The sequence below is a fragment of the Quercus lobata genome, chromosome 1 (assembly GCF_001633185.2).
Source record: "Quercus lobata isolate SW786 chromosome 1, ValleyOak3.0 Primary Assembly, whole genome shotgun sequence".
Lineage (NCBI taxonomy): Eukaryota > Viridiplantae > Streptophyta > Magnoliopsida > Fagales > Fagaceae > Quercus > Quercus lobata.
Window position 1 is genome coordinate 23848217 of NC_044904.1, and position 13358 is coordinate 23861574.

The window sequence follows — 13358 nt, forward strand, 5'->3', positions numbered from 1 at the left end:
TGTCAGATTTTGAGTCCCAAAAAGTATTCACTGGCTCGGGATGGAGGGAAACAGAATAACAGTTAGGATTTGGGGGGAATGATTGAGCACAAGAAGAATGGAACCCAAGTGTTCGTTGGCCAAAATTCTAGATTTGTTAATGCTGAGTTGGAGGAGGGTTAATCACGTGCTTCTGTTCTAGATGCTGAGGTGGAAAACCAGTGAGAAGTTATTGGGCGAAGACTGATTGGGATTATAAGGAGTACTGAAGCCCTCTAAGAAGAAAGGTTTGGACTGGAGGAATCTGTGTCAACCAGCCTATTAATACTGATTTTTAAAGCTTTTTTCTACTGGAGAAGATAGATGGGAAAAATATTTTTAGGCCACCACTAGTGGTGGTTCAAGAGGTAATAAAGAAGTGGACAAACTGTCTTGTGGGACAGTTTTTGGAGAAAGCTCCTCCTTTCTTCTAGGTTTTAGAAACTATGGCAATCTTTTGGTGCTGTTAAAGTGATGTCTGCTGAACATGTGATTTTTGTTTTTTGCAAATTCAAAAATGCCAACATCTGCAAAACAATACTCACATGAGAAAGGAGATATTTAAGTATTGTATGCATTTTTTAAAGTCAAATTGATGTGGGATGCACTTTTAATTTTAATTTTGTAGTCAATATGATTTTTATTGGTTACTAGTATTTTTATTTTAGCTCTTGGTATTTTATTTTTAAGTATTGTATGCATATTTAAAGTCAAATTGATGTGGGATGCACTTTTAATTTTAATTTTGTAGTCAATATGATTTTTATTGGTTACTAGTAATTTTATTTTAGCTCTGGGTATTTTATTTTTTAGAAGCAAGGTTATTTTTGTAATAAATCAATTACGGTCTAAAACTTTAGTTAGGATTAGGGTTTAATAGTCTATATAAGCAAAGTCTTGTACACCTATTAAGAAGGAGAGATGCTACGTCCACAACATTTTAACAACAAATTATAGATGATTAGTTATTATTGATTCTAATTTGAACCTACTACTAAAATTACTTTTTTACTCCACTAATAACAACCCGTAACAACCTAATACATAAGATTAGGGTTTAATAGTCTATATAAGCAAAGTCTTGTACTCCTATTAGAAAAGAGAGTTGCTACGTCTACAACATTTTAACAACAAATTATAGGTGGTTAGTTATTATTGATTCTAATTTGAACTTATTACTAAAATTATTTTTCTACCCCACTAATAACAACCCGTAATAACCTAATACATAAGATTTATTGTGAAAAAGTTGTGGACATAACATTTTTCTTAATTCTATTGAAATTGTCACAATGGTTTGGTGGTAACAACTCCAGCCACTGAATCCTAGGTTCCCTATCTTTATTTGTCCTGTCTTTCAATTTTATTTTTGCATGTTTTAGTTTGGTCTGCATCAGAAATAATACCTAATTAATGAAGAAATCTAGATTGAGTTTGATTTCTTGTATTGTTTGCAATTATTTAAAAAAAGCATCTATATAATCAATATATATATATATATATATATATCTCTTCAAGATGAGATTAAGTACCTGCTCGCCTTCTTCATCACAATATCCAGTCAAAGACACAAGGTTTCGATGATGTAACCTTGACAACAATTCTATCTCTGTCAAGAACTCTGTTTCACCCTGTAAAGATCCCTGTTGTGCACGTTTTATGGCCACAACTGTACCATCGGCTAGAATTCCTTTATAAACCTTTCCGTACCCTCCTTCACCAACCTGAGCGGAGCTGTCAAAGTTGTTTGTACCCACGACCATTTCTTCAAAAGTAAAATCCTTCACACCATCAATTTTTATGGAGGCCTTAGAGACTGCATATTAAAATACAGGTACAATGTTAAAAATGAAAACATAGTGACAGGTGCTGCATATAAAGATGATGTGCCCATTTATATTAAAATTACTGATAAAATGATAATTGATTATCAGAATGTTTTGCTTATGCTAACAGATACACACACATTTTTCATCTTACAAGCCAAAAAAATTGTTAACATAATTACTGACTGGTTGTTCTTCAAACTTAGAGGTGGTTTGAGCCAGTTTGCAACCAAGTCTCATGGAATTCTTCATTTAAATTTTTAATCTCTAAATAATGTTTCCATTCACAGCCCAGTCCAAACTTGGCTGAGGCTTGCCCTACAGCATTAGCTAAGATAGGGCTAAGACATTGACCAAGCCAGGCTGAGGCCTTTGTAATTGGAAAAGCATCAGCCTAGCCTAATTGACAGGCCTAATCAGGATGTAGAATGGTAACAATTACAGGCAAAGTTAAAAATCATGACATATCTACCTGAATACCCTAACTTCATAAACAAAAGATACTTACAACGACGTTTTCCCAAAACTGCATGGTACTTCCTTACATGCGCTCTCAGTATCAGTAGAGTAACAACTGCAGACAATGCAACTGCACCTGCAATGGTCCCCAGTACTATGCCAACCAATGCGCCTTTGCTTAAACCAGAACTTGAGTTGGAATTCTCTGTGACATTAGTGAAAACTATGAGCACAAGAAAATGAAAATTATCCAGCATTATTCTCTCATATATGAATACATGAAAGAAGAGAAGACGTGAATGAGTAGTTCATCTATCCTTGGGGTCAAGTCTTTAGTGACATAGGGTGTGAATTTGAAGTGCCCTTCTTGATAAATATAGAAGAATAGAACACAACTTAATTGCCCAGAAAATTACAAATCATCTTGAACAGAGAATTGCAGTTATTAAATTATGTGACAGATCCAGTAGTGCAAATGTATATGTTACACTAGAAGGCCTGTCTTCAACATAGTTGGCAGCAAAAGAAATGGTGATTTTCACTTTAATGTACCACCCACACACACATACTACACATTTCTCAGAATATGAATTCAAACAATAGAGAATAATGCCACAAGATTAAAGATTGTCTTTAAAGTATAGTAGATTTCAAGGAATAGGTCAAAAAAATTGGAGAAAAAAGTTGTGCAATCTTCAGCAGCTAAACAAGCATTAGTTCCAACTACAATAAAGCTCTGTCACAAAACATATTAGAAAAGTGTTTCAAGACAAACCTTCTCTATAGAAGCCCAGTAGAGGGAAGCTGATAAGTTCATAGGGTCCAAAAATGTCACTATCATCAATGTTCCATGATGTGAACAGCCCGAAGATTCGATTAACCTCACTCATATTGAACTTAGTAGTGCTGCTATTTCCATATACAGGAAAAAGCTTCAAGTTCATTCCTAGTCGAGGTCCTTCTTCCCAGAAAAATGAATCAATGTACAGCTGATAAAGAAACAAGTCAAGACTAGATGACAGGTACTCCTCAAATGTATTTATGTATGGACGAAAATCTGAGAATCCAGGACTTTTCAACCGATATCCAACAAATAAGGGGGCAGCACAGAGACAAGCCACAGGAGATGCAGGGGAACTTAAATATTCAAAAGGGGGTGGACATTCTTGAGCTGGACAAACAGAAGTCGTATTTGTTGAACTTTGATTGTTATTTTCATCACTTTCAAAACGACAGAACTGGGATAGGCTGGAGTTCGAACATAAGGGATTCCCTTGAAGCCTGAAAAAGGAAAAAAAATAAAAATAAGTGACACGATCATATCAATGTCCTATATCTGTTACGCCTAGCAAATTAAAACTAAAAAGATCACATCCACAATCTTTTACTATGAAAGTAATTATGAAGCAAAAATGGGGGGAGGTATAGAGGCGAACCAGACAGTGACATTTGGAGATAGATTAATAGTGCCTGAAATATTTGATAGCCCATTATTCTGCAACTGCCTGCAATACAAAAAATCCAAAAGCCGTATCTTAGAAAATCCAAAATTTATTAAATTCAACCCAGGAGGTTACACCTTTAAATTTACAGAAGACCATGCTGTAACCAAAAAAAAAGGAATTAACTTTATTTTGTACCAATGCAAGAACAAGATATTTGTTTGATGCACACAACCCCCCATCATTTAACCAAGGGAAATAGAAACATTGTCATTCAGGTCATATGAAAAATGGACGATCACAGAATATGCTGTCGGTCATGTTGGTTGGATTTGATGAGGATGATTCCCGGATTGATGACACATGGTGGTTCTTAAGGCAAGGAGGTACTTGGCACAGCCAAATTAGAATCTGATTGAAAGCTTGAGCAAGAGTTCAACTATTAGTTTTTGATTCTCAGCAGAATGTGATTGGCCAAGTGTGTCAGATTTTGAGTCCCAAAAAGTATTCACTGGCTCGGGATGGAGGGAAACAGAATAACAGTTAGGATTTGGGGGGAATGATTGAGCACAAGAAGAATGGAACCCGAGTGTTCGTTGGCCAAAATTCTAGATTTGTTAATGCTGAGTTGGAGGAGGGTTAATCACGTGCTTCTATTCTAGATGCTGAGGTGGAAAACCAGTGAGAAGTTATTGGGCGTAAGACTGATTGGGATTAGAAAGAGTACTGAAGCCCACTGAGAAGAAAGGTTTGGACTGGAGGAATCTGTTTCACCAGCCTATTAATACTGATTTTTAAAGCTTTTTTCTACTGGAGAAGATGGATGGGAAAAATATTTTTAGGCCACCACTAGTGCTGGTTCAGGAGGTAACAAAGAAGTGGACAAACTCTCTTGTGGGACAGTTTTTGGAGAAAGCTCTTCCTTTCTTCTAGGTTTTAGAAACTATGGCAATCTTTTGGTGCTGTTGAACTGATGTCTGCTGAAAATGTGATTTTTTTTTTTTTTTTGCAAATTCAAAAATGCCAAGTCTAGGGATGAGGTGTTGAGAATGTTGCAAGTGTCATGTGATCAATAAGCCATTGATGCTGAGGTGATGTGAAACAGGAATTCAGTTATTTAGTCCTTTGTTAACTAATTTTCTTATTTGGGATAACTTCCATCATATTCCTGTTAAATTTTGAAAGCATGAATCATTGATTTGTATTGCAAGTGCTGGAGGATGTAGCAGTGATAGATGTTGGGTTTCCTGAATCAGATGTAGATGTTTTTTAGGCAGGTAGGGGTTAGGATGAGGAGTTGGATTGGGCTTTAAAGAAGTAGAAAGGCAGAAGTTTTCAAAAGACCAATGGTAAGCTAGCTTGTGTAGCTACCATCTATCTTTGGCTTTTTTGAAATACTCAGAAAAAGAATGGGAGAGACAGATTTGGGAAAGATTTGTTGCAAGCTGTAGTTGCCGACATTAGGTATAGGTTTCTTTGGTGTGAACATATCAAGCATACTGCTTTGAATAGAGTCCTCTGTTGTTCATGGAGGATTCCATGTACTGGCTTTTTATTCTTATTAGTTGTGTAGCAATTGGCTGTGTTTCTTAGGAATAGCAGTTTCCTTGCTGGTTGTAAATGTTGTAAAAATATATACTGTCGAATGGAAAGACATATTCATTCATCAAAAAACAAAAACATTGTCGTTCAGGTCTTACACTGTAAGTTTCTCCATTCCGTTCAAAGTCCTATTTTGCCAAATGCTGGATGGAACAGAGCCACTCAATGAATTGTTTGCAATTGACCTGCCAAGGGGAATAATTTATCAAATAAATCCAATTTCTTTCATTAACAGTTTAATTTAATGAATGATATTATCTGGTTACTTTACAATCTCATGGTTGAGATCAGCAGAAACTCAAATTTAGGGAAAAAAAAAAAAATTATTAGTAAGTTATACACACATGTAGTGGGTTTTGATCCCACAACCTTACCCTCCACCCATTTTTAGAAAAAGAGGATGTGACATTTGAGCTAGAGCTCATTGGCTCAAATCTATATATTACTAAAAGTTGAAGCGTAGAGTTTGATGTTATTGTACTCACGTTAAGCCACATCAACATCCACGTCATTATCCTTTTTTCTTTCCAATTTTCCTATAATTGTTTTTTAACATTTACTTTTTTTTAATAATTGCATTTTCTCCAACCTTTCTCATGCCTTTACCTTTTCATCTCCCCACTATCCTCAACCTTAATACACTTTTCATCTTTCTTTATTTTGTCTCTTCATCTTTCCCTTCCTTATCTTTTCATTTCCCCACTATTCTTAACCTTAATATCACTATTCATCTTCCCATTCATCTTTCTTTATTTTGTCTATTCATATTCACACCTTCCTTTAATGTCACAGAAAGGTGTCTCTTCATCTTTCCCTCCCTTACCTTTTCATTTCCCCACTACCTTCAACCTTAATGTCACTATTCATCTTTCCATTCACCTTCTTTTATTTTGTCTCTTCATATTCACACCATCTTCTATAAATTTGTTATTATCTTTTCCATTCTTTGCATAGTTTTCCATCACAAAATGGTTGTTTCTGCCTCTCTCTCTCTCTCTCTCTCACACACACACACAAAATAATTTTTGGAGTATTTTTTATTTTATTTTCCTGCATCTCTGCTTAAGTTGATAAATTTTTGTATTTGTTATAACTCTACGTTGGGTTGGTACGATTTAGTTTTGTGTTATATATTACTAAAAGCTGAAGCGTAGAGTTTAATGTTACTATGCTCACGTTAAGTCACATCAACATCCACGTCATTATCCTTTTTCTTTCCAATTTTCCTATAATTGTTTTTTAACATTTACTTTTTTTTAATAATTGCATTTTCTCCAACTTTTCTCATGCCTTTACCTTTTCATCTCCCCACTACCCTCAACCTTAATATACTTTTCATCTTTCTTTATTTTATCTCTTCATCTTTCCCTTCCTTATCTTTTCATTTCCCCACTACTCTTAACCTTAATATCACTATTCGTCTTTCCATTCATCTTCCTTTATTTTGTCTATTCGTATTCACACCTTCCTTTAATGTCACAGAAAGGTGTCTCTTCATCTTTCTCTCCCTTACATTTTCATCTCCCCATGCTACCCTCAACCTTAATGTCATTATTCATCTTTCCATTAACCTTCTTTTATTTTGTCTCTTCATATTCACACCATCTTCTATAAATTTGTTATTCTCTCTTCCATTCTTTGCATAGTTTTCCATCACAAAATGGTTGTTTCTGTCTCTCTCTCTCTCTCACACACACACACACACACACACACACACACACAATAATTTTTGGAGTATTTTTTATTTTATTTTCCTGCATCTCTGCTTAAGTTGATCAATTTTTGTGTTTGTTATAACTCTACATTGGGTTGGTACCATTTAGTTGTGTTTTAAGTTTTTTTTGTTCTCTTTGATTGCTAAATATTATACTATTGCATTATAAAAAATTAAAAAAGATAATATATAAGAATATAATATATATTATTCTATTACATAATATGATTTTGGTAATTTGGTGTTTATTGTTATATATATTATATTTTTACTTTTTTAATCTTTCCATCTTACTTTATTCAATATTTAAACCCAGTTACATCCTCGATATAATAAAATTATTTATATTTTCTTTTTTTAATTAAACATATAATATTTTATTTAAATTTAAATAAATTAAATTGTACTCACTTTTATTAACATTTACACTTTCTTCAACATTTCTTTTTCCCTTTACATTTTCATCTCTCCACTACCCTCTCTCTTAATATCACTCTTCATCTTTCCCTTTATTTTGTTTCTTCTTATTGTTATCCTTTTAGTATAAATTTGGCATTCTCTTTTTCATTATATGCATAATTTTTCTTCACGAAAAAATTTATTTCTCTCTCTTTCTCTCTCAATTTTTGGTGATATATATATATATATATATATTTTGCATCTTTGCTTTAGGTTGAGAAATTTTTGTATTTTTTAGAACTCTACTTTAGGTTGATGCGATTTAATTGTGTTTTAAGGTTTTTTTTTTTTTTTTTTTTTTTTTTTTTTTTTTTTTTACTTTGGTTGTTAAATTTTATCCTATTGCATTGTAAAGAATTAAAGATAGTATATAAGAATGTAATATTATAATATTACATAATATGATTTAAATAATTTGGTATTTATTTAGAGATAATTAATTTGGTGTTTATTGTTATATCTTTTATTTTTACTTTTTTTCTTCTCATATTATTTTATTCAACATTATTATTATTATTATTGTTGTTGTCGTTGAATTAATATATTAGATTGTAAATTTTTTTAAAGTCAATATATTAACTTGAAAGAAAATGAAAAACCAACTATTAACCAATAATAGCTAAAATAATAATATTATCACGCGCAACGCGCAGGTCTATGACTAGTTTAAATAAATATGAAGAAAATAAATATGAAATAATTACAATAAAATTGAATCATATAAATAAACACAAGAAGAAAAATAAAGGGAGACTACTCACAATATTTGAAGACGAGGGAGATCCGAAAAGCTGGTGGGAATTGTTCCAGTAAGACTGTTGTTGGATAACAAGCTGAAATCATTCAAATAATAGATTTCAGAATGGTATAAATTATCTCAAAATCTACTCAAAAAAGAAAAAGAAAAAAAATTCAAAACTGAAAGACACGTCAGTAAATATTTTGTAATACCTAGAAATTAAATTAAAAAAAAAAAAAATCAGATACATGTCATTCAGAAGATGGAGAATCTTACATAGTTGTCATATTCCCCGAAAGCTTATCTGAGGGTATGGTTCCATTTAGCTGATTTAAACTGAGGTCTCTGAAGTTTATATAAAGTATAAGTAACTAGTGGAGTTGTCTTTGATAACATAAAGAGAAAATTTTATTCAGCTTGGTGCATTTATTTTTTGGAATTATATGCCATACTTGATCATCATAGATATACTAAAAAAGGAAAACAAAATAAAGCAACTTACAGATAATAAAGGTTTGGTATTTGGCTCAAATTAGGAACCGGTCCCTGCAAACTGCAGTTCCTAAGGCTCCTGGCAAATCCAACCAAACACAAATATTATCAATCTTGCATGAAATACCATGTTACTTGTGAATGCGCATACTACTTGATTGCTAGCTCGCTAGTGTATGGAGAACATGAAAGGTTTGGGATATCTAATCAAGACAATCTAGCTTCTTTACAAGTTGAGCAGAATACAGAGTGGTGTAGAATATCAAACAGCAAAGAATTAATCAGGAAGTCCTGGCTTGTTCAGTCTACCAGTGGCCTTGATGTTTTAGAAAAATGCAATAAAATACCTTCATGCCAACTAACACTTCTAAGTTGAGTAACTTCCCATTTGTATTCCTTTTCAATCAATGATGGAACACTTCATGTATTTTCACAACAAAATGTATACCATTCTATCTATAATATACTACCATTTAATTTTGCTAGAATTTTCCTCATCGTTTTAGTTTTGCATTTTAGAGGAAAACAGAGCTTCTTGTATTATTTAGCCAAATAAATAAATTAACTTTCAGCCTTATACTTCAAGGCTAGCACCTTGCTTGCCTTTACTTTTGGGACCTAGTTACAGAGATACGATAATAATATGAACTTACAACTTCAGCAATTTAGACATGTTGCTATAAGAAGATGGAATTGTAGCCCCATTGAAGTTATTGTTATCAAGTTGACTGCAAAACAAATAAAATGAAACCATTAAGAAACTCGAAAAAAAAAAATTAACTAATAGAAAAATGAAAATTTAGATTTTATAACCTTGTTCAAGATAAAAAGCAATTTATAAATACATGTAAAGACATTTATGAGATAAACGAAAATAAATTTATGCTCTAGGAAAAGTAAAAATCATACAGTATTCGTAAATTTGGCATTGTGGAGAACTCTGGTGGAAGATTCCCTGATAAGTTGTTATTATCAAGAAGGCTGCAGATGCAGAATTGAAGGTGGTTAATGATCTCACAGATTGTACAGACAGATGACTCATATGAAATATAAGAACATGGCCAAATACTGACTTACAAGTGAAGAAGATTTGGTAATCTAGATAGCTCACTTGGGATTTGCCCACTAATTGAATTGTTGTTCATATGACTGCTCACAAAAAGAAGTAGAAGGGTTAGTCATAGTAGATTAGATTTTAGACAATATATCATCAGAACAGAAACACACTCACAAGTGCTGTGTTGCGTTCAAGTTTGCAAATGATTTAGGTATTGATCCTGATATTTGGTTTTGGTCAATTTGTAGTCTTTTCAAATTTGGAAGGTAACCAAGCTCTTCAGGTAAGGGACCTGTTAATTGGTTTCCATTCAGAAGCCTGGATTCACAGAATATTACACAGAGTTAAAGAAAAAGCAAATGCACTGCAATATTCAAATACCAAGAATTCAGAAAAATGCTATAAAGTAAATTAGTCAAGATTTGATAAGGATTATCTCCTATATTATTTAGAGATCAAAGACTTTAAATATGCATGAACAAGTGGCATATCTCCATTTCTTAATAGTATAGGCATATAATTATCTTATAACATTGTTGAATATCTAATCCAACCAGCAGAGAAGCTGCTCAACTTACAAGAGTTCCAAAGATGTTATATTGCCTATCTCCATTGGTATAATTCCACTTATGTTGTTCCACATAAAATCCCTTCAAAAGAGTAGATAGAGAAAAATATATCAGTAGGATATATAAATCAAATGCAAAACCATCGGATTTTAGAATATTTTGCAAGAGTTATCCAAAAGCTATGATTCCAATAAAGATATTTGTAGCACAAAAAGTAAGACTTCAGACATCCTTTGCCATACAATATTGTCAAATTTGATAACTGGCCAAGCGCTGGTGACAAACTTCCTGACAAATTCATTTGTAGTAGGTGCCTGCAGAGAAGAATCCCAAAAGAAAGTTATTAAAGCACCATAGCTAGATCTTCATTAGAAATGCCTAGATGCAATGCATTTAATAGTCAGGTTTTATCAAAGCTTGACACTCTTACATGTGAACTTGTTACTAGTGTATAATCTAACATAATGCCAGGCATGAGATAACAATTGAGTCTGTGGGCAATAAGTCGTATAATAAATCATTAGTTATTAATTCTGGACGAATGAGAAGATCATGAAGACAGATTTTAAATTCATTAAGACCTGCTAGTGATCATTTGGAAAATTGTGGCTAATAGATCCAATTCTAATAAATTTCTTTAATCTTAAATGAACTACAGAACCAAGGAATTTTGTTCTCTGCACCAACTAATACGAGTAGATATAAAAGTGGAATAATATATCTCATCATGCAAGGGGGACAAAAGAAATAAAGTAAGAAAAAGTTTTCTATGTGAAAGGAAACATGCTACACTATTCACATCAATGATGCTCCTAAATAGAATTAAAAGCAGGAAAAGATAAAATCATACAATTTTTGAACATGTAGGTATCCATCGCCTAATGTTTTATTGGAGCACACAACTCCTGTCCAATTTGATGTACATGGGTCTCCTTGATCCCAATTACTAATATTATTATAGGGATCCATCAAACTGCTCTTGATGGCCTGCAATGCCTTCACTGCAAATTAATACAAATGTTAATCATTGTCTCTTCAACATTAAATTTAGAAAGTTCATAAGCTTCTCTAGTCCTTATGTTTCTATAATTCTAGTATTAGGATTTCTGCATTAAAGGAAAGCAAAGTCAATTTTAAAAATAAGCATCAACATTATGTGCAGCCCCAAGTTTTGAACGTACACAATTGATGAATTGAATAACAATTATAGTTCAACTATAAGAAACACTAATCACTCCCAACTTGGGGGAATTGAATATCTGATATGTGAAATTACTAGAAAATGATAAATTAATGAATTTCCCATAAGCTTAAGATGTTAGGAAATGGAGAAATTAATCATTTAACCATTATTCTAACAACCTCCTAGCGTGTGAGCCTAGAATCTATATATATCTAAAAGCTGAAGCGTAACATTTATTGTTGCTACGCTCTAGTTGAGCCACATCATCGTCCACCTCATTATCATTTTCTTTCCAATTTTCCTATAATTGTTTTTAACATTTATTTTTTATTTTATTTTAATATTTACACTTTTTTTACACTTTCTTCACCCTTACCTTTTCATCTTCCCACTACCTTCTATATAAATATTATTCTTTTTCTTTTCATCTCCCCACTACTTTCTACATAAATATTATTCTTCTTCTTTTCATCTCCTCATTACCCTCTATATAAATATTTTCTTATTCTTTCTCTTCATCTTCCTTTATTTTGTCTCTTCTTATTCATATTCTTTTACTAGAAATTTGTAACTATCTATTCCATTCCATGCATGGTTTTCTTTCACAAAAAAGAGGTTCTCTCTCTCTCTCTCTCTCTCAATTTTTCGATGAATTTTTTTATACATTCTTCTATTTATGCCAAATTACTAATCTTTGGGAATCCTTTCTTTTTTCTTTTTCTAATTTTTTTTTTCTACACTAGAATCATTATGCTCATTTTCTCACTTAATTTAATCGGGTAGTTTGCCAGAATTCAAAAAAAGGTTCTCTCTCAATTTTTCGATGAATTTTTTTATACATTCTTCTATTTATGCCAAATTACTAATCTTTGTGATTTTTTTTTTCTACACTAGAATCATTATTCTTATTTTCTCCTTAATTTGATTGGGTAGTTTGTTGGAATTCGAGTAAAACCAGACAATAAGGAATTTTATGGCATTGCTATTTATGCCAAATTACTAATCTTTGGGATTTTTTTTTTCTACACTAGAATCATTATTCTTATTTTCTCCTTAATTTGATTGGGTAGTTTGCTGGAATTCAAGTAAAACCAGACAATAAGGAATTTTATGGCATTGGAGAATGCTTGAATATATACTAGCCAAAAGTTGAAAGTCAGCAAATTAGTGGAGCTATGATTAAGCTTTAAACAGGATTGATGGTATTGCCAATATTCTTTAATTAGCATCCTTATTTCTATTTCTCTATATATGTTTCCTAGAATTAGTATTAGTCTCATTTTTATTTTCTCTATTATATTCTAGGTAGACCAAGAGTTCATTAAAACTCCACATTGGTTAATGACATTTAGATTTGTTTTTTAAATTGTTTTTTTCTCTTTAATTGTTAAATGTTATCCTATTTTTGTTCTTTCTTATAACTCTAATTAATGTTGATGGTTTTTTTTTTTTTTTTGGTTAGTTAAGGTTGATGGTTCTTTCTTACAGAGGAAAGAAGAAATCTAAAACAATTGAATTCCATATAAACCTGTACTTAAAGGGGACAAGAGCCTTTGTTTATTTGATTAGAGACAAAATATTGAAGGGGCATATCCTTTGGTCATTGCATTGCATTTCTTAGAGGTTAAAAGATAAAGCTTGTCATTATAGGAAAACATTTGGGGTGGATATCATTTTAATATATATATATTTTTTGTGTATTTCATTAATATTTTTTAAGGTGAACCATATTCTTCTAACTTTGTTGTAGTGTATTACATTTGCTTAATATACAATTCATCTCTTATGGAATAAGGAA

At 32.1% G+C, this 13358-nt stretch overlaps 1 protein-coding gene across 1 annotated transcript in view; it reads right to left on the bottom strand.

The window, feature by feature from the left end:
* Window positions 1-13358, bottom strand: part of LOC115951203 (probable LRR receptor-like serine/threonine-protein kinase At1g06840) — a 33550-nt gene that overhangs the window by 6824 nt on the left and 13368 nt on the right. The window contains exons 2-16 of the mRNA XM_031068393.1: window positions 11228-11378; window positions 10620-10691; window positions 10387-10458; window positions 9983-10126; window positions 9829-9900; window positions 9661-9732; window positions 9405-9479; window positions 8762-8830; window positions 8536-8604; window positions 8282-8353; window positions 5446-5532; window positions 3740-3808; window positions 3079-3584; window positions 2353-2508; window positions 1551-1834 (exon numbers count right to left, since the gene is read on the bottom strand). Coding sequence (XP_030924253.1) covers window positions 1551-1834; window positions 2353-2508; window positions 3079-3584; window positions 3740-3808; window positions 5446-5532; window positions 8282-8353; window positions 8536-8604; window positions 8762-8830; window positions 9405-9479; window positions 9661-9732; window positions 9829-9900; window positions 9983-10126; window positions 10387-10458; window positions 10620-10691; window positions 11228-11378 — 1970 coding nt within the window. The remainder of the gene's footprint in view (window positions 1-1550; window positions 1835-2352; window positions 2509-3078; window positions 3585-3739; window positions 3809-5445; window positions 5533-8281; window positions 8354-8535; window positions 8605-8761; window positions 8831-9404; window positions 9480-9660; window positions 9733-9828; window positions 9901-9982; window positions 10127-10386; window positions 10459-10619; window positions 10692-11227; window positions 11379-13358) is intronic.